At 33.4% G+C, this 21,591-nt stretch overlaps 2 protein-coding genes across 9 annotated transcripts; both read left to right on the forward strand.

Moving 5' to 3' along the window:
- The first annotated feature begins 357 nt into the window (after positions 1 to 357).
- BAT1 (bidirectional amino acid transporter 1) lies at positions 358 to 12,233 on the forward strand. 6 transcript variants are annotated; one of them, XM_011024317.1, is made up of 9 exons: positions 358 to 832; positions 934 to 1,194; positions 9,719 to 9,737; positions 9,826 to 10,045; positions 10,149 to 10,330; positions 10,619 to 10,908; positions 11,043 to 11,172; positions 11,331 to 11,406; positions 11,521 to 11,610. In XM_011024317.1, the coding sequence occupies exons 1-8, from the start codon at positions 690 to 692 to the stop codon at positions 11,370 to 11,372; spliced, it is 1,287 nt and encodes a 428-aa protein (XP_011022619.1). In that variant the 5' UTR covers positions 358 to 689; the 3' UTR covers positions 11,373 to 11,406; positions 11,521 to 11,610. The 6 variants fall into 6 exon arrangements, with proteins under 6 accessions (XP_011022619.1, XP_011022602.1, XP_011022611.1 ...); XM_011024300.1 differs by lacking the exon at positions 11,331 to 11,406 and adding an exon at positions 11,954 to 12,233 and having other exon boundaries at positions 370 to 832; positions 11,521 to 11,877; XM_011024309.1 differs by lacking the exon at positions 11,331 to 11,406 and adding an exon at positions 1,249 to 1,277 and having other exon boundaries at positions 370 to 832; positions 934 to 1,165; positions 11,521 to 12,233.
- A 2,511-nt stretch (positions 12,234 to 14,744) lies between these two features.
- Positions 14,745 to 21,242, forward strand: LOC105124347 (putative zinc finger protein At1g68190). Of its 3 annotated transcripts, none has more exons than XR_842031.1 (6): positions 14,749 to 14,860; positions 15,687 to 16,398; positions 17,297 to 17,662; positions 18,471 to 18,701; positions 19,487 to 20,656; positions 20,931 to 21,242. XR_842031.1 is itself a non-coding variant. In XM_011024335.1 (6 exons), exons 2-6 carry the CDS (start codon positions 15,874 to 15,876, stop codon positions 20,998 to 21,000), a joined length of 1,503 nt encoding a protein of 500 aa, XP_011022637.1. In that variant the 5' UTR covers positions 14,749 to 14,860; positions 15,687 to 15,873; the 3' UTR covers positions 21,001 to 21,242. The 3 variants fall into 3 exon arrangements, 2 of the variants coding, with proteins under 2 accessions (XP_011022650.1, XP_011022637.1); XM_011024335.1 differs by having other exon boundaries at positions 19,487 to 19,797; XM_011024348.1 differs by lacking the exon at positions 17,297 to 17,662 and having other exon boundaries at positions 14,745 to 14,860; positions 19,487 to 19,797.
- Positions 21,243 to 21,591: the final 349 nt, after the last annotated feature.

The raw sequence follows: 21,591 nt of genomic DNA on the forward strand, positions 1-21,591 counted from the left end.
TATTGAATTTGAATAAAATCCAATTATTAACATGAATTAAAAGCAGACTTGTATCCCTTGCTCCGTTTGATCGCGGGCTTTACTTGCGCGTGTTTTGTTAGATCTTACGAACTATTTTGAAAGTCACCTGGGTTCTTATTCGGTGTTGCATTTTAAATAAGTCTGGATAAAATATAATTTTTTTTAAAAAATATTTTGATTATTGAGATGAAAAATAATTTTTTAAAAATATTTTATTTTAATATATTTTAAATAAAAATACTTTTAAAAACAATATAAACTAGCTGACATTAAATAAAAATATTTTTAAAAACAATATAAACTGGTTGCTAAGTGACCGTAAAAAACACGCTATAACAGTTTCAATCGTGCAAACAACAACTATACAATTGCCAAGGGGGTCCGCAAAAAGAACAATAAAGAAAAGCAGCATGTGATTCCCACTCCATCATTTCTCTACTCATGGAAAAAAGCAAAGCTACTTGCCAATCGAGAAGGCAAATAAGGCAAGAAATTTACAAGAAAGGAGTTGTTTGTCTGTTTGACTGTTAGATTGGAATTGCTCCTTTTTACAGCAACCAGACTCCCTTATAGAAACAAGAACATCAATCGATGTTAAAGGCTTGGACATCGATCTTTGAGAAATTCAGAAACAAAACATCACACTCTCCCTTTCAGCTTCTCAAGAGATGGGAGGCGGAACGACAGATCTGAATGAAGATACAGCAGGTGTTTATCTCCCCCTTCGGAATGATGATGGCATTGTTAATGCTTCCGATGACAGTCGATTGAAACAGCTGGGTTACAAGCAAGAACTTAGCCGTACCCTCTCGTGCGTATATCCTTTCCTTGATCAACTCTTGATAAATTAAACTTCCCGTCTATGTTTTCTTTTCCGCTGAATATGGCTTGTTTATCTTGCGACTCGTGTAGGCTAATTGCAAATTTCTCAGTGACCTTCTCCATTGTGTCAGTCCTCACCGGTCTGACAACGATGTACAGTTCGGGTCTAACCTACGGTGGGCCAGTTACGATGGTATATGGGTGGCCAGTAGTGGGTATGCTGACCCTCACCGTGGGGGTGTCTATGGCTGAGATTTGTTCCGCTTATCCTACTTCTGGCGGGCTTTACTTTTGGAGTGCAAGGCTTTGTGGCCAAGATTGGGGGCCTCTTGCTTGTTGGCTCACTGGCTGGTAAGTGCGCTTCTTCCTTCTTATTTCTTCTTAGCTCGCCTTTTTTTTTTTAATGGGCCTCTTGCTTGTTGGCTCACTGGCTGGTAAGTGCGCTTCTTCCTTCTTATTTCTTCTTAGCTCGCCTTTTTTTATTTAATTAAAGTAGTTGATGGAGATCCCGTGATCTGTTTAATTTAAACCTATGCATGTATCTGACCAGTGATAAAACGATGAGTGGAGTATAAGGTCATTGGGCTTCGTTATGCAATTCTTGTTAGGCAGCATTCACTAATAATTTTAATAATTAAAATTATAAAATTATTTAGAGGTAGTTAAATGATAAAAATTAAAAATTAAAAAATTTATTTATTTTATAATTTTATATTTATATTTTTAATTATTTATATAATGATCACTAAAAATATAATCATTAACTTTAAGACCATAAAATTAGCCATGCATGTAAACTAGTCCAATCATCTTGTTAATTAAAAAAAAAAAATATAAACACAGAAAGTAAAAACTTGGAAAAATGTCATTATACATTACTATACATAATGCACATAATGCAAAAACGTACGGTGTTTTTAGTGTTATAAAAAATAACGTGCATCCTCTCCCATTTCACTGTTAATTATAACGTTGTGATTTAAAAAAATTATGATCGAACTCTTTTGGAACCAAATTAAAACTTAATTACTTGTTTTTTTTTTTTTTTTTGGCAAGGGAGGCTTGAGTTAAAAGAAAGGGGATATGAGTGAAAAAAACAAATAATATATGTGATAGACTGAAAATTTCTATTAAAATTCATTCAAGCCCCTCATTTTGATTTAGAGAAAGAAAGTATTTGCTGGGGATGAATTCAGCCTCTATAATAATTGTTTTTTTTATATTAAATAGCTTTATATGATAAGAAAAATTAATATTAGATGTTTTTTTATCTTGAAAACACTTATAAAATTATATCTAAGCTTGATAAAAAAACTTTTGTGCTGGGTGAATACTGTGTTTTGAGCGGTTTTTTATGTTTTTTGTGGCCTAGATTAATTTAATAAGATTTTTAAGATATTTACTAGGTATTTTGGACAAATAAAAAAATATATACTCAAAATAGGTGTTAGGTAAAAAAACAGAAGACCCCACATAGAGTTTATAATTAAATTATTAATAAAAAAATTCTATATTTTCTTAATATATTTTAAAATTTTATCCCATTTGTAGCGGAATGCAAAGATAATGTACTAGTTGTTAAGGGAAGGATGGCAAAACTAGTGGGGAGTTCCAAAAAAAAAAAGAATTTTTTATTCTTTCAATAAAAGTTTTGGACTTTGAACTGCGGTTTGATAAAGATGGTTTTGACCTTTGAAATTGGGCTAGAAAAAACATTTTCTGATTGTTTATGATTTGTGTCAAATGCCAATCGGCATCCTCGCTGTGGCTCCAATCCTGCCCAGAATTCTCTACTCTCTGCGGTCTGACAGCATCATATTTGACGGGCCCAGGCCCAATTCAGAGATGGAAAAAAAAAAATCTAGGTATATCTGTAGCTCAACAAAAGCCGTTAGCCGAATGCAGAGACGTGATGGTTTTAAGGCCCAATCTGTTAAAATAGAATCCAGGAGGGCTTTTCCAATCAAATGTCTAGAATGGACCCAGCATCTAATCTAATAAAAGATATAAACTTTCAACTTTGCTAATATAAAATATTTTTTATTTAAAAATATATTAAAGTAATATATATTTTTTATTTTTTAAAAATTATTTTTAATATCAGCATCAAAACAATTTTAAAACAATTTTTTAAAAAAACACAATTCTAACTGTGTTTCCAAACACTACTAGAGTTTATTAATGGTTACAAAATATACTTCACTTTTTTTTAAAAAAAAAGGAGAAAATCAGCCATGCTTGATAAATATAGGACTGGTAATTACTCATTTTTAGATTTGTAGAATTATAGGAATAGGATTGCTCCTCTTAATTTGTTTTTCGTCACAAGGCATATATGATTGCCTTTCCACGATCGCAACTCGAAACTTCCAACTTGTTTAGATAAAAACACGCGACCGAGTATTCTGCTTGGAGTTATCAGCATGGGAGTTTCAACCACCTATTCTTGATACGTGTTTACACTCCATACTCCACACTTAGGCAAGTAGTCTCAGTTTAAACTGTGTTAGGTTATGTGTTTAGGTTGCATTACAATTTTAATATATTTGTTTAGATGCAAACCACATATTGTGTCATCCGAGACCCACAAAAACCTGCGTGGTAACCGCAAGCGTAGCAAACTTTGAGTGTGTTTGATTTTATGATAATCATTGCAGTTATGGTTTGAAAAAGATGATTTTAAAAAAATTATTTTTACAGTGATTAGTTCATATAAAACATGTGTTTGATTAAAATTATGATTTGATTTTATTTTATAAAAAATTATAGCATAATATATTTAGTTAAAATTATGATTAAAGTTAAGGTTGATATTATATATAAAATGACTCAAAAGAATATAAATTAATTTATTGTTTGTTTTAATTAAAAGAATAACATTTAGTACAAACAATAATCGATATAAAAAGAAAATTGTTCATTTCAAAAAATGAACAGTATTGTCTCATTAAACTTATTACAATTTTATCACGAACATAATCCATATGTGAAGTTCTTTGATGCCTACATATTTGTAATTGTGCAGCAACATCAGTTAAATAGCAGGAATAAAATTAGGATGATGATAAAACTCATTAAATGCAACATCTTGGATCGACATCCTTCGAATGTAGTTATGTAGTGTCATTAATGCTACAACAATTTAAACTTGTGTTTTGTAAGGAAATATTAACATGTTTTGCAAGATTCTTTACCTTTTCTTTCAAATTGCAAATATATGTTTTATTACATATCGTAACGATGAATAGACACAGTTGAATATTTTTTTTCAACTTTGTGGTTATCCTCGTTAATGTTAATGAAATTCTAGAAGATAATATCTCTCATCTTTATATGGTTCTAAGTAACCATACTCATTTAGATATCCCAAGTCAAAGAGATAATATTTCTCTATAACAAGATAATGATAATATAAAACTTATTTTCTATTGCAAATACAAAATAAATTTATTCAAATGGAACAATATCCAAATTTTTTATTTCACAATACCTTGTAATGGCTTTGAAAATCTTATATTTGAATTATCAATCGCTTTATAAAATATTCTTATATCATGTGCACTACCTTCTCACTCAATCCAAATACATGTAAATTGCATGTTAAAGCGACATGCTGCCATTATATTTTAAGTTGGTACACCTTTTCTACTAATAAATAGTATTTGATTTGCTTTTGATGCACAAGCATATATACGTGTTCCATCAATCGTGCCAATACATTTATATAAAAACAAAAAAATAGTTTCAGAATCAATTTAAATGTACTTCAAATATTTTTTATAATATTTTTCAATTATTTAACAACTTAGATAAAATATTTTTCACCTTGAAATGTGGCATATATCTTGGATTTATTGCAATTTTTATTGGTTGTTAAATACTTTATCTAAGTTGTTAAATAATTAAAAAAGGTTATAAAAAATATTTGAAGTATATTTAAATTGATTTTGAAACTATTTTTTTGTTTTTGTAGAAGTGTATAGGCATGATTGATGGAATACATGTACGTACTTGTGTATCACATGTAAACTAAATACTATTTATTGATAAAAAAAGGTGTACCAACTTAAAATATAATGATAACATGTAACTTTGACGTGCAATTTACATTTATTTGGGCTAGGTGAGAAGGTAGTACACATGATATACGAATATTTCATGAGGCAATTAACAATCCAAATATAAGATTTTTGAAGCACTAGAAAATATTATGAAATAAAAAATTTAGATGTTGTTCAATTTGAATAAATTTATTTTATGTATGCAATAAAAAATAAGTTTTGTACTATTATTATCTTATTGTAGGGAAGTATTATCTAACTAATTTGAGAAATTTAAATGAGTATGATTACTTGGTGCCATATAAAAGTAAGATATATTATCTTCCTGAATTTTATTGACAAAAACAACTTTAAAGTTAGGAAGAGATGTTTAACTATGTCCATTTATTGTTATGATGTGTAATAGAATGTACATTTAGAGTTTGAAGAAAGAAAATGTGGAGAATCTTACAAAACATACCAGTGTTTCTTTACAAAACACAAGTTTAAATTATTGTGACATCAATGATATTGCATAACTACATTTGAAAGAAGTCAATCAAAGATGTTATATATATCGAGTTTGATTGCCATCCTCATTTTATTCTTAGTGATACTTTAACTGATATGGTTACACAATCACAAATATGTGAGAATAAAAGGTTTCGCGTATGGATTATATTCATAATGAAATTACAACAAGTTTGATAGAGCAATAAAGTTTATTTTTTTTAAATGAATAATTTTCTTTTTATGCTGATTATTATTTATATTAAATGTTAATTTTTTTATTAAAAAACAATAAATCAATTTATATATTTTTTAATTATTTTATATATAATATCAACTCCAATTATAATTTTAACTAAATATGTTATAATTTTTATTAAAATTAAATTAAATTATAATTTTAACCAAATATAAATTTTATATAAACTAACCATGGAAAAAATAATATTTTTCAAGCGACCCAAGTAATAATTGCCACGAAAACGTGTGTTCACATTTTCCCGCTAGCATTTATATCATCACTGAACGCAAACAGCTAGCTCTCGTGATTGTTAGGCTTTTTCAGAATCAGTCTGACTGATAAGGAACGGTCTCAGGCCTGACTTGTTCATTGTATATGAAACGAAGGTACCTGCATTTATAAAATATATGGTATTCAGGTTTGATAGTAGGGACCATCTTGACAATTACTATTTCAAGTCTCGACCATTGACTTTGTGCAGTTGCATTTACTGCATAATGTATGAAATGAGTATAACATATAGTATGTCTCCGGGAAAATATCCTCCGGTGAGAAATCTCTTGGCTCTTGGCTAGGTTGAATCTTGGAAAAAGGAAGGTTGATATCTACAGATGGAAAATGGATATCCACTGTAAGGAAACATAAAGCATATACATGAACCAGGAGAAAAAAGTATATGTAGCCAATATAAAAAGAAATAATTGCATGTACGGTAACCTTTAGAGTTAGCTTAGACCATGACACCATCCAAGCCTTGGATGCATATAATGGTATAAACCATCCCAATCCTACTCATCTTCGAAGAATTGGTTTGCGTGGTTACTGTTAATAAGGAAGTTCATCCAGCTTCGAATCTTATATTCAAGCTCAATTGTCGGTTTCTTAGTAAAATGACAAACATGTATCATTTCGAATGTTATGAGTTTAACATCTGCACTAATTTTTGTTAAAAAAACATTGTTTCTTAGCCTCATTAATTGTCACTGCAGGCCTTGTTTGATTTTTTTCTTCTAATTATTTGTGGAGAGATTATGTGAAATTTTCTTTCTGAGTAGATTTAAATATCTTCCCTTGAAATATATGTTTTGTTTAGATTCCCCCCTAAATCTAGTTTTCATATCAATCTCCCCTGAATTTCCAAACTTGTCCTGATCACATCCTTTTTTCAGACTCTTTTTAGACCTGCAACTTGTTAACGAGATGGATGCTAGAGTTACTACATGAGAAAGCCAATCTCCTTATCTCTTGTCCTTTATTTTGCATGCTACTTCTCTCCCCACCTCACCACTCCCGTTTTCCTTATCTCCTCTTGCAAAAAACTTTAAATTTATACATGAATATTTTTATTTAATAAACCACAGAGGCAAGACATGCTGGAAATTTCATCTTCTGTTATAAAATCTTTTATCCCTTGCCACCCAGACAAAATTCAGGGAGAGAGAAAAACATAGGTGCCCTGGGGACACAATTAAGAGAATGGTCGGACCACGTGATTCTGGGCTAACAAATGGGCACGCTGCGGTGTTTCCATGCACGGTCGGTCAAGATTCAGGGCCCCCCACTCTCCATAAATTGCATGTCCTTTGATAACCTCACACCGTGGTGAAGTGATATCCCCTGTAAGCTGCCCCCTCCCTTTTCCCCTGAAAAAGCACCTTCACAAAATTATATCCGGACAAGAAAATCCTCGCAAATCACAATCCGAGATCCTCTTTCGTGTTTTTTTGGTAAAAATATTATTTCCTTAATGTCCCTTCGAACTTTATGTGACCAAATATGAAAGCTGCCATCAAAAAATGAAAATTGTTTTTCTAAAAAATTCGTTGACTGGTGAGAATAATAGTATTTTAGAAAAATAAGCTGCAACAAATCTTAATTAAAAGAGATGAGTAAAAAATAGAAAAAGAAAGAAAATATCTGTAAATACATTGAATCAACCCTGTATTATAAAAAAATATTTTCATAGTGTTTTTTGAAATTTTAATTTTTTTTTGCTTTAATTTTTTTAAACCCTGTATTATAAAAAAATATTTTCATAAAGTGTTTTACGAATTTTTTTTCTTTAATTCTTTTTATTTCTAGATTATCTTTTACTATATCAACAATAAATTTTAAAAATAAAAAATATTTTAATATATTTTTAAATAAAAAATATTTTAAAAATAATTTTTATTACACGAAAATAATGAAATCAACACTACAAAGTAAAGTTGAAGTCTTTAATAATGATTGGGATGGTCGCGCATGCCATCGAAATGCAAATGATATTTACCAAACTGTTCATCTAAACTTTCTCATCGCTTATTATTTTGTCTAAAGTACATTAAAAAGGGAAAACACCCCGCCATTGGTGTACTATCCACTTTTCCTGGATAGCAGTGAGATGTTTACTGTAGTTAACTGTAAAGATTGCTTGCGTCGACACCAGGCAAACAAGGATAAAATTGAGACAAGCTGTAGAGTATAGGAAAGGAGGGAACATAACAGACAGAGAGTTAGAAAGAGAGATTGATTGGTTTTTGGCTACTGATTCTCTATCTCTCTCATCTTCATGGGTCTTCCAACTTATACAGCTCAAAACGGCGGCGGTTTCCTTGATACAGGCACTGCCCGTCTTAAAGAGCTTGGCTACAAACAAGAGCTTAAGCGTGATCTCTCGTAAATCTCTCAAGAACCCTTTTCTTGTTTCCTGTTTTGAAGCTTTCTTGGCAACCTTCTCCTTCTGATGAATCACCAATGAATTGGACCAATATGATTATAAAATTGCAGGGTGTTTTCCAACTTTGCGTTTTCATTTTCGATCATATCAGTGTTGACTGGTATAACCACACTTTACAATACTGGTCTCAATCTTGGAGGGCCAGTTTCTTTACAGTATGGGTGGTTCATAGCTGGTGGGTTCACCATGATTGTTGGGTTATCCATGGCTGAAATTTGCTCTTCTTATCCAACTTCTGGTGGTCTTTACTATTGGAGTGCAAAGCTTGCTGGTCCTAATTGGGCACCCTTTGCATCTTGGATAACTGGCTGGTAATATTTCTTGTTTCCTATAGTTTTCTTGGTTCCTAAATCATCTTGCCAGCTTAGAATTCGATTGTGTTTTGGAATTCTGTGGTTTGGCGTTCACAATTTATTTGCCTTCATTTCTCATGACCTTATCGTTGTTACCACCAACTTTGTTAATCCTTTACTTCAAAACATGGAACTTTTTAGGCTGCGCAAAATTTCCCGCAGTAGAAGCCATGACATAAGGGTCTCAATATGCTTGATGCTCTCTGTTTTCCTTCCTGGGTCATGGTTTCAGAATCCCTCTATTTTTGGGCACCGTTTATAGGCTGGTGTTTTTCACATTATAGGCCGCGGGAACTTGAAGTTTTCTGACATTTTATGCTTGAACTTTGCTCATTGTACTGCAAATTGAATTGGTTAATTAGTAACCATACCCATGGAGTCAGAGTAATATTGCGTTGAGCCTGAAACAATCACACTCAGGTGGATGATGTGCTGAAATATAATGCGCTGGAATGGTATGGACATGCTCCTTTTCTTATTATGCAATACGTTTGAGTTCATGAATTTATTTAGCTTGTGTGAGCATGCTTCAAAATGTATTATAGCATCTGCATTGCAAGAATAAATGTGGGTTCAAACAAGCTTTCTGGGGGATGCTCGCAGAGAAATTCAAAAAGTTTTAGTCACCAAGGAAAGAAAGAAATGGTGATTCGCTAAATGTAGTTTTCACACTGACCTTCATTTTAGTGAGGGTGAATTAAGACACATACAATTGATTTGTTTCTGTACAACACCTCAGATATATACCACGCTTGAAACTTGAGTCAACAAACCATAGTAAGTGTTCTTATTCTGTATTGAGCTGAATCTTCATGGAATTTGAGGGTGTGAATTTAATTATCTAGCAGTCATTGCTTTTCTCCAGCTTATTCTTTTGAGTTCATATCACTGATATAATTATGTTGTCTTCTTTGGTTTTTCAAGAAAAAGTTAGATATATAGCTGGTACAGTCAGCCACTTTTGCTCCCTTGAACATACTCTAATGCAGTGAATTGTCTTTTTTCCTTGCAGGTTCAACATTGTTGGTCAGGTACAGCTAAGAATCCACACTCGATTTTGCTGCCTTCAGTTTCCACTGTTATAAATTCTAACCACTTCATGTACATTCTTATTTCCAGTGGGCTGTTACAACCAGTGTAGATTTCTCACTTGCACAGCTGATTCAGGTTATCATTCTCCTTAGCACAGGTGGAAAAAATGGTGGTGGATATGAAGCATCCAAATATGTAGTTATTGCTATGCATGGGGGGATTTTACTCCTGCATGCTGCACTAAATAGTCTTCCCATCTCACTCTTATCTTTCTTCGGACAGCTGGCTGCTGCCTGGAATCTTGTAGGTATGAAAAATTCCAGCTACAGTTTATCGTTGTTCTCTTTAGCCAACTATCTTTCTCTGTCTCTCTTATTGTTTCAATTTTTACTGAACCTTTGCATTCTTAGGTGTTGTGGTTCTTACAATACTCATTCCCCTTGTTGCAACGGAAAGGGCTAGTGCCAAGTTTGTGTTTACACACTTCAACACTGATAATGGGGATGGAATCAATAGTAAAGCTTACATTTTTGTTCTGGGGCTTCTGATGAGTCAATATACCCTCACTGGGTATGATGCATCTGCTCATATGGTAAGTTGAATTGTTCTTCGTATCACGCAGAGTCCTAATTCCTATGGGAATCTCAGATGTTGCTTTACTTCTCACGTTTATGTTTCATTGTTTATAAACTCAAAAGTCAAACCAAGAACATCCAGTTTGTTTAAATCAAGTAGTTCCTTCTTCAAAAGCATTACAAGCTCACATATTTATTTACTTGCATAATTAATTAACTGTGTTTCCTTTCCACTTTTCTGCTGCTTTATGGAAAATTGGAGGAATGAAACTAAATAATCTTTTCTTTCTTACTGTTATTTCTAGACAGAGGAAACTAAGAATGCGGATAAGAATGGCCAAAAAGGAATAATTAGCGCCATCGGGATATCAGTTATATTTGGATGGTTTTACATACTTGGTATCACCTTTGCAGTCACCAACATCTCTTACCTCTTGAGTGAAGACAATGATGCTGGTGGTTATGCCATTGCTGAAATATTTTACCTAGCTTTTAAGAAAAGATATGGCAGTGGGGTTGGTGGAATTATTTGCTTGGGAGTGGTTGCTGTTGCCATATTCTTCTGTGGAATGAGTTCAGTTACTAGCAACTCTAGGTAATCTCGCTTGTTTTCAGTTACAAGCAACTCTAGGTAATCTCGCTTGGTTGATATCTCATGTTATCTGAAACTAGTGATGAGTTTACAATCCTTACTTGATTGCTGAGTAATCTTTGAATGTTCATTTTCAGGATGGCCTATGCGTTTTCTAGAGATGGAGCCATGCCACTCTCATCACTTTGGCACAAAGTGAACAAGCAGGAGGTCCCCATAAATGCTGTTTGGCTCTCTGCGGTCATATCATTCTGCATGGCATTGACGGTAATCAGTTTTCACCATTTTCAGTTTGCTATATTTGTCATAGTTTCTGAATTTCATTTCAAGAATCTTATTGCTATCATGCTGTGGAGTTTGTCGTTAGACTACATTCAGTAATGACTATTTTATTTGCCCATACTTTTGATTGCCTATGAATCCAGGACATGATATCAAATACAAACTTGGTTGAGGAGAGAGAGTAGGCACAGACCTAGTAAAAAGCATGTCATTTTTGTGGTTGGCCAAGGCACACAATTTTGCATTTAACCACTAATGTCTGCATGCATTCTACTTATTGCTTCTTCCTATATGCTAACTGTGTGCCCCTTGTTTGCTCGTTATCTTCTACAGTATCTTGGAAGTGAGGTGGCATTTCAGGCCATGGTTTCTATTGCTACGATTGGGCTGTACATTGCTTACGCCCTACCCATTTTCTTCAGGTTGACTTTGGCACGCAAGTCTTTTATCCCGGGACCATTCAACTTGGGTCGCTATGGTGTCCTTGTTGGATGGATTGCAGTCCTCTGGGTAGCAACTATCTCAATCCTCTTCTCATTGCCTGTAACCTACCCCATCACTAACGAGACGCTCAACTACACTCCTGTAGCTGTTGGTGGTTTGCTAATTCTTACCATCTCTTCTTGGATCTTGAGTGCTCGTCATTGGTTCAGAGGTCCTGTAACCAATGTAGAAATCTAAGTACGAGCATAAAGTGATCTTAATTTCTTAGGAATGTTAATTTTTATCTAGCATGTATATTCTACGCATCAAGGAAAGATAAGTTTGAAGGAAAGAAATTCTATTGATTATAACGAGGATATTCATCCTACCATGAAGTAAGAAGCCTTGATCAGATGTACAAGGGAATAAAATTTCCCTGTCGACAACAGATAAGCAAGGACGTTGATGTTGATTTAGCACATCCTTTCGAACATTGTTCAATCTAGTTAAAACATGGATCAATCTACTTTTCTTATCATTGTCCGGTTAACTTGCTGCACTTGCTGAAGAAATCAAGAAATCGTGTCAAAAAAGTAATGATATGTTTGTTAGTTGTCTTCTGCGTTGTCCTTCTTTTCCCCGTGTGTTGGGAATGGATTGAATAGTTATTATAAAATCGAATGTTTGGAATTGTTCTGAATCATAGTGGCGTCTTTAACTGCAAAAGTCTGCCATTTAAAAGAAGCAAGGACATCGAATCAATTTTATTTATTTTTTAAGTCTCGTGTGGATTCTAGATTCGAGATAATAAAGAACGAATATATTACCACTTAAGATTCACTGTAATGGAATGGCCAGAAAAGAAAACCGACGAATCATGAAAAATGAAAAAGAAGCAGAAACCCGCGCGTACATGTAACTCGAGGTTGTACGTTTACATTGATGACAGGGTTGTATTGGTGGCCTTAGCGTCCACGACATCGAAGGGCTACTGCTAGAATTATTATTTTCTGCAAAGCATGCCTGCATCCATTAGCCCTCCAGTTCTTGATTATTTATTTGAGGATATGATTAAGTTCTAAGCCTTAAAACTTGAGACAATTGTACAGATCTGTTTTATTTAGCACAAGACATGGAATGTTGAATTTGATTCGGAGACGACAAAACCGAGTTGTCTGATCAAGAAATTTATTTTGTGTCATCTCTGAGAGTGGAGCATATTGTAACTGTGGTGTATACATTTTGTTTTAAGAAGATTCTCTGTTGATCTAAACTCCCAGTGTTTTATTCTTTAATATTAGTACGGTTCTCTAGGTTCTCCGGAACCAGAACTAGAAAAAGAAAGCTCTGATGGATAGAGGCTAATGTCAAAGGTGATTGTTTGTACTTTGGTTTAATTTTTATTTATAAAAATAGTTAAACTGAAATTTTATTAAAAAAATAAAACAAAAGTGAAACCAGTATTGGTTTCGGTTCTGTTTAATTGGGTTTTAGTTATTTAATATTAAAAACTGAAAATTATATCGTTTTTGGGTTTTTTGAAGTTTCTAATTGATTTTTTTTTATTTGGCTTGGCCTGATCTGGTCTATTTCTTAACTAAATCGATTCGGCTCAATTTGTTTTTTGATTTCAAACTTATAAAATAAAAACTGAAATAAATTTAATTGTTTTTAAAATATTTTAATTAATTTTTTATAGTTTAATTTTTTCAATTAATTTTTTATTTTCTTGGTTTATAAATTTTTTTCTTGCCCCTGGATGCTACGGTAAGGTGGTTGCCACTGAGCCCAAAAAATCCAGATCAATGGTTGGGTTTTGGGATTTTTAATGAAAGGTTTTGGAAGGCTGAGATGAAATTTAAAACAGGAGACATACCTCTCTTATGTAATTCAAAATTTGTCGGGAAATCTTTTTTTATAAAATATGTGATTCAAGCGCAAATAGGGAAAACTAATGTACCTTATATTTTATTAGCATGTTTTCTAGCAGCCATCCGAAAAAGAAAAGGAAAGGGGCAAAAAAAAAAAAAAAGTGTCCGTGAGCACGTGTTAGAAAAATCTGGTGGGAAGTGTAATTAATTCCTTTGGCGCGTGGATTTAACAGCCTCAAAGAACCTCATAACTGTCATCTTTTGAACCTCGAAGACGTGTTGGACAACGATTGGCTGGATAAGGACGACTTTCGGATCCCAATCACGACAAGTCTTTCCTCACTCTCACGCACAAAAGACATTAACCACCGATTTGCTAACAGAATCTTTGAAACAATTAAATTTATATTTGTAATTTTTTTAGTTATTAAGAATTGAATTTTAAACGAAATTTAATATCAGAAAAATAAATTCTACATCAATCCTTTTTATTAAAAATTAAAAAAATAATATTAAAAATATTTTTCTTAAATACTCACTTATCTATTTGTCTTTAGAAACCATTAAATAAATAAGATAAAGCTAATGGAAATAATATACAAAACAAAATAAAATAAGTCTGATCACATCTAAACATGTTAATTTAAATTTTTTTATTAGTTGAATTAAAATGAAATGCTATAATTAAATTTAATTTCACAAGATAATTAGTTCTAGAAAACCTAAAAAAAGAAGAAGTAAAAAAAGAAGAAGCTATTGCCTGTTGGCAAATGTAATTGATTCTAGGGTGTCCCTAATTTACAACTCAACAAATAGTTACATTACAATTAACCAAGTATTTATATGCAAGATGAAAATAATTATATGTAAATGGCTATTGTTAAAAATAGTTAAACTGTCATTTTTCTATAATAAATAAATCAATATCCTTTTATAAATAAATAATTTTTTCCATATTGCTTAAGAATTGATGGATTTCCAACCAATCATATTAAACATAAAGTCGAACTGATATAGAAAAACTCATTGTTTAAAAACCCGATTAGAAATATTATCTGCTCGCATGGAGAGGGGAAAATTGATAGTAAATGGAAAAAAATAAATAAAACCAAATAAAAGAAAAGAAAAGTTGGGTGGGAGGGATTCACATGCAGAAGGATAACGCTAGTGGTGGGACCCGTGATGAAAACCACGTGTCTAGTTCCACGTCAGCAAAAAGTTCACCCTCCAAGCTTACACGTCAGCCTAAAAAGGTAACGATGAACAAGAGGGAGAAAGCTAAGCAGCTTTATTTAAGTCTCCCCCACTCTCTTCTTGTTGAGCTTAATTTTTCCGATCATTTTCTGGAGTCTCCATTCTTCCGAAGAAATTAATCACAGGCACGTTAAGAAAGCCTCTCCTTTTTCTTTTTCTTTTTATTAGGGAATTATAATCTATAGTATATGCCATCTTTTGTGCTAGATCTGTTATTTGATCATGTCATTCTTTGACTATTCATCTGGGGATGAATAGGTTTTTAATTATTTGAGGGAATTTAATGTTTTTCAGACTTTTTTTTTTTAATTTTCGGTTTGAAATCACCTCCATGACAGTTGCGTACTCACATTTTTACTGTTTTTTTTTAATATAATTATTATTTTTTTGTTTGGAGTAAAATTAGTGTTGATTGAGCGAATATTAATCTTTTTGATGATTTAGTTTAGGATAAATTTTATATTATTTTGACCATTTCTTCTGATCTGATACCTGTGATGCTCCGAAGGCCCTCTTTATTTATTTATTCTTGCAGGTTCAGACCTTTTCCTTCTTATCTTATACACAGGCACTGAAGTTATCAATAAAGGTTTCCTTGTAAAGTTTTTAGCAACAGACATCTTATCCACTTGAATTGATTCTGTAAGCATGCGGATGTCACGCCTGAAAGAATAAAAATAATTTTTAAAGATCATAGAGTAATTATTCATTGTCAACGAACCGACGAATTGACCATGTTTTGCAAAATACCTTTTGCGTAACCCAGAATTGATTCTTCTTTAACTCAAGTCTGAAGACTGCCCTAAGTGGATAACTAGCAATTTTGAGGTCTTGCTGGTCGCATTTAGAGGATTTTGTGGTGGTGAATTTATTATTTTTTTTCTTTACAATGGGAAGAAAATTCCAGCTGTTTCACTTAGTATGCCACTGACTTCTTCATTTTGGATGCAGGAAGCTTGCTTCAGCTCTTGGAAACTATTGCAGAAAAAATTTACTAAAAGGAAAGCTGTCTTTTAATGTTAAAGGTATCTGTCGGTCCTGAAATGATTCATGGAGTTATTATTTACAAAACTGAAACTTTAACCTATGAGTTTTTGGATTTGTGGGATCATTGATGACCTGGAAGTAATTATTTACAATGGAGAAAGTTTGCGAATTCTGCATGGCCTTGAGGCCAGTCGTTTACTGTAACGCTGATGCAGCATATCTTTGCCTTTCCTGCGATGCAAAGGTCCATTCAGCTAATGCACTTTTTAACCGGCATCTCCGTACCCTCCTATGTGACTCATGCAGGAACCATCCAGCTTACGCTCAGTGTTTGGACCACCGGATGCTGATGTGTCTTGGCTGTGACCGGTGCCTGCATGAGGTCTCCTCCCACCATCAGAAACGGCTAGTCAGTAGCTACTTAGGATGCCCTTCTGCTAAAGATTTTGCATCACTTTGGGGTTTTGAATTTGGGGATTTGGATAAAAGTATTGTTAAAGATCAACTAGTTTCCACCCCATGCTCTTCTTCTGTGCAACCTAGTGCATCAAAATTTGACATTCCAGGGAAGTCTTGCCAACAAATTGGACGCTCTTCAAGAAAATCTAGAATGATTCACTCAACTTTGGTTTCTGGTGCAGAGTCTGATGTTGGATCAGGCAATCAACAACCTGAGGTGCGACAAATTTTAAAAGATTTTTAAGCATGTTTATGCTTGCCAGAAGTTTCTGCTGTTGTTTTAATTGGGGTTGTAGATTATTGTTATTAAAATTCATGTGAGTTTATTTTTATAATATAAAACACCAGGTAGCTGCTTATATCTGTCCTCGTGATTTCTACCATTATATTTTTGTCAAGAAATTAAAAAAAGTTAATCCAGGGATGAGGAGTGCACTCAGCATTATATTAGGAAGATGATGTCAATTGCAACCCAACTCAAGATTCTTAGAACTTCATATGCATTGATATCCATGTTCTAGTTAATGATTGCTAAATTATAAATTTTAAGTTAAGTTGATTGTAAATTTGTAAATTCTAGATTTCAGGAGCTTCATATGCACTGAATTTCCATGTTGTAGCTACTGATTGGTAAATTATAAAATTGAAGCTAAGTTAATTGTAAATTTATTCAGCATGATACTTTTCATGACTTCCTAGACTACTGAGCCGATATATGAACTATAATTTAATATCTCATTTTCTTTGCCTAGTAGAAGGATGAAGTTAAGATAGAGATGATCACGGGCTATTGCTTCTAATGAAATTGCCACTTGTAAAAACTAATCAGAGCAGTTGCAACTAGGATAATATTTAATGTCTTTGTATATGAAACATTACAAGTTGATACAACTTTGTATATGAAGTTTAACACAGAGCTACCTGCTATTTACATTATTTACTTTGCATCAGAGGAATATGATTTTTGTAACCAGCTATTTCAACCATAAAAATGGTCTTTTAGATTCACTATTAGGGAACCAACAAAGAACTATGCGTTAATTTTTCTTTCTTTCTCTTTGAAGACTCGAAACCCTTTCTTGTTTGCATTCTCAGTCTATTTCATCATCTTTCAGTTATCGTACAAAGTTCCACAGCAGGAAAGTACCTGCTTTATTCTGGAACAGATTCTTGATTTGAAAAGGCTTCAGCTCACTGATGTCAACAACAGTACTCCTATGAAACGTGGTCAAGAACAAAAATACGTTTCTTCAATGCTGAATACCTCAAAGAAGCTTGACTACAATCTCAATCATTCACAACATTCTCAAGATCTTGTTACCAATCTTCAACAAGCTGACTGCCAACTTCAGGGTCTAAAAGTGGATTCTTTGCCTTTGCCATTTTCTCAGCCAGAACATTTACCTTTCTTTTCAACTGCCGCAAATGCTTTGCCTGGAGAATCCTTTTGGCCATGCAAAAGTCCAATAGAGAATAGTCAGGTTTGATCAAATCATTGCAAAAAGTGGGTTTTGGATAATCAGCTCTAGTTATAATTGCTCGAGGACATGGAAAGTTTTTCTCACAATCAATAAATTCATACATGATAAACTTAGTCCTATTCTTCTCATTGAACCGGCAATATGAATTTCTGCATTTCCTTTTCGTTGCCATAAGTTTATCTCACATCCATTATTTTCTTAAAAGAACACTTACAGATAGCATCATCGGCAATATTTAGAAGCTACTTTCATAAATGAACATGTCCTTTACTCAACAAACTGCATTTTCATCATGCAATATGTGCATCTGTGGTGCTATTGTGAGTGTCAATTTGCATCGAATTACTGGATGTTTTTTTCTATCCTTTTATATCATAAGACTTTAATCACCATTTTGTTTTTCACTGACTGTTATGACATTTATTTACCGGATGCATCACCTAATCTATACAACAATAGATTATCTAATGACACTATTATTACATGATAAGAATGTGGAACTGAAAGTGGATGTTCAGAAAAAAGCTACAAAAATATATTAATAGATGTGAAAACGTTGAATTTGAATTCGAATCAAGTTACTTTATGATTTGAAGTTTGGTTGTTTTTTTTCAAAATTGTGTAGCATCAATCTTCAACCTTTGCTTGAATACAGTGCATGTAATCACCACAATAGCATGACATTTGTGGCGCTTCCTTGCTCAATAGTTATCAACATTAAAAAGGATGGCTACATGTGACTAGAAAATGATCCTAGATTGCCGTTTGAAATTAACCTCTTGACTCTTTTGTTAATTAACTTTTGCAGTTGTGGTCTCAAAATATGCAAGACCTTGGGGTTTGTGAAGACATTATTTGCCATGATGATAATTATATCATACCTGATGTGGATAAAACATTTTGCAACTTTGAAGAATTCTTTGGGGGTGATCAAGATCCAACTGGAGCATTTCTTGATGAGAATGATTTCTCATGCTCCTTCATTGAGAAGGATATGCCTCCTGAGAAATCCAATAACAGTGGTGGAAGAGCAAGGAAGGTATGGTTTGACACTTTAATTTTTGAAAAAAAATGTCAGTTGCCAGATACAAGGCGCACAGTGGTTAAGACAGGTGGAAAAGTAAGCATACAGAAAATATTTAGGAAGCAATTTAGGAAGCAGGTTTTTGCAATTAGAATTCGGATAGTACCATATATCTTTCAAGTTCAGAGTTCTTTTCCTTTTGAGCTATGTCTATACTATTTCATGGTTGTTTTCAGCATTAAACACACTGTTTAAACAACTATCTGATTAAACCGATTGTTTATACGTTCCTCTTACAAAATCCTCAAACTTAACCATTTAAGATAGAAATAACAGTTCTAGTACGTCCTCAATCTTTATGCGAGTGAAAATTCTGATCTCTGTACATTGAAAGTCCCTTATCTATTGCAGTTTCATTTATATTCCAACTGTCTCAAAATTTCTTAAAATTTTAAGTCCTCTTAAATATCGAGAGAAACTTTTGAGGGGAGATGTAACCAACATAAGAGAGAAAATTAGATGCCCCGTTGTTTGTGGGGGCTAATTGTAACGTTGATAGTCTACTTGAGAGTGGCATCACAAAAGGAAAAAAAAAAAGTGTTGAGGTGCATATGTGAGGGTGTGGAATCCTACATGGGTTAGGAATGAAGGTAGTTGAGTTCTTATATACACAGATGGATGCATGATAACAGCTAAGGCTCTTGGATTCAGGGCGGCATCCATCATGTTTATAAGTCTCTACACGAGTCGGTCAATATGTGTTCTTTCTCTTGTTCTAATTTTTTTTTTTAAATCTACAGGATGCTTCTGTTACTTCATCTGTTTACATAAGCTGCTCTGTTCACATTGACAATGACAAGGATCCTTCCAACCAATCTTATAACTTTCCTGGAAGTCTTGATCCTGCTCAGACAATCAGGTCTCCTTATTCAAGATACTCCATTTCAAGTCATGGTGCTGAAAGCAGGAGTAATGAATATCTTGACAGTGAACTTTCACTATATATATCTAATGGTGAAGCATCATGCTATTCACCCGACCTTGAGGATGCACATACAGAGGCCCGAGAAAATGCAATGATGAGGTACAAAGAGAAGAAAAAGGCTCGGATGTAAGTATATATACCCCTACCAGGATTTTAAAACAAGTATCATGGATTTTATTTCTGAGGATCTGAGTCAAACTTTTGCTGCTTGGTTCATCAGCAACATTATCTTCTCCAATTAGTCATATATTTTATTTGGTCTATCTATGACTCCATGTAACTTTTGATACATGACTACCTTCTTTTAACCATTGAACAAAAAAATGTTATCAAATTAGTATCAAGGCCTGAAGGTCATGAATCAGAACAGTCCAAAACTAAATCTTATCGTCTATAGTTACAATACCAATATCAAGTTGGGAAGGGCATAGAGCGAAGACTAGTTGATAACGCTAGGATATCCATCAATTGCATGCTAGCGCTGAAGAAATGCTGCAAATGTCCAAAATTTGCCCTCCCTGTATCTTATTATTAATATAAAAAAAGTGCATCTATTTTTATGCAGTTTCTCTTTTATCTTGGGTGACCAAAAAAAAGTAGCAAACCCGAAAATAAATTTAGATCACTCTGTTTTGGCTTTGAGTATCTTTATGTAAATAAACCACAGCACTGTAAATGTTTTTTATAGCTAATTGTTAGGATGCAAAAGTTGTAAATCACATGGAATGTGTACGAGACGGGCAATAGTACCACTGGGTTAATTAATTATGGAATATTGGGAGTTAAGAGTGGATAATGGCCTCGTCGTAATTTGCCATAATTTATATGGCTCTCAAGTGCACAAGGAGATGATGTCTGCATACTAGACTTGCTAGTAATGGATAATGATGCTACATCATTTATCATATGGCTTAACTCATGCTCTGCTCAAAGATTTCCCGTGGATGAGTATTTTGTGATGGCATGCTGGAGTTCCAACAATAAGGTAATTGTTGCTTTATATTGTTCATACACTCACTGAATGTGGTGCATCAGGAGTGTTCTAAATCATCCAGTTTGTGGAACAAAGATAATGGGGCCTTGGCCTGATTTCTTTGGCAGAGACCATTGTGCTTTTTCCCGTGTACAAAAAACTTGTATTTCGGACTGTACATGTGTGTAATTTATTTATAACTTGCAGTTTAAATTCATGAGCAAAAAGTATGTGTAATTTTGATTATGATCTGTTACAATACTTGTGTAATTTTTCTTTTTTCCAGGCAAGACAAGCAAATTAGATATACTCCTAGGAAACCTAAGAATGATGTACGGAAGCGTGGAAATGGCTGATTCGTGAAGCTAGAAGGTTGTGGCTGCTAAAGTTGATGTAAAGATTTTAGGTAAGTTAGAGATTCTTTTATTTGAAGAAATAAACTAAAATTGGATCTATAAAAAGTTGTATTTATGAGTTTATTTATGTATGGGGATCGCTCATAACATCTGTCACTAATAGTGGCTTGATAGTTGTTTCCATGAATAAATGATATTAGTCCAAATATATGCGCAGAGAGACATGTATGGAATTATGGATATACAGTATGATTACATATCATCGGACTTGGCTATCTTTATTATTTTACCATCAAAACTGAACTAGACGAGAACAGAAGACTTGAGTAACATACCTGGTGTAGATCTTTTGCCTCCAAGCTTAACATCTCTCATTTTGGTCTTGAATGGGATAATTTAGAGTTATGCCTATGAAGTTTATGAAAATCTCCACTGTAAACGTTATTCCAGGACGGATGAGGTTAGCTGTTGATAATGTTGGCCATGGACATCTATAATATTTGCAAAACAAGTTTCCCTGTGGGCTTGAGAACCCTCCCTTAAGTAGAATGCAAGACTAGTGTTTAGTTGCAAATAAAGTATTACAGTTAG

This window comes from Populus euphratica, unplaced genomic scaffold, assembly GCF_000495115.2.
Source record: "Populus euphratica unplaced genomic scaffold, PopEup_1.0 scaffold1.1, whole genome shotgun sequence".
NCBI lineage: Eukaryota > Viridiplantae > Streptophyta > Magnoliopsida > Malpighiales > Salicaceae > Populus > Populus euphratica.

Excerpts from the sequence above, each read along its gene's own strand:
- BAT1 (XM_011024300.1), top strand. The coding sequence starts at position 690 with ATGGGAGGCGGAACGACAGATCTGAATGAAGATACAGCAGGTGTTTAT. Across the intron at positions 10,331-10,618 it reads ATGATGCATCTGCTCATATG|ACAGAGGAAACTAAGAATGC; the intron begins GTAAGTTGAATT and ends TGTTATTTCTAG. Across the intron at positions 11,173-11,520 it reads CATTCTGCATGGCATTGACG|TATCTTGGAAGTGAGGTGGC; the intron begins GTAATCAGTTTT and ends TATCTTCTACAG.
- LOC105124347 (XM_011024335.1), top strand. The coding sequence starts at position 15,874 with ATGGAGAAAGTTTGCGAATTCTGCATGGCCTTGAGGCCAGTCGTTTAC. Across the intron at positions 17,663-18,470 it reads GTCCAATAGAGAATAGTCAG|TTGTGGTCTCAAAATATGCA; the intron begins GTTTGATCAAAT and ends TAACTTTTGCAG. Across the intron at positions 19,798-20,930 it reads GAGAAGAAAAAGGCTCGGAT|GCAAGACAAGCAAATTAGAT; the intron begins GTAAGTATATAT and ends TCTTTTTTCCAG.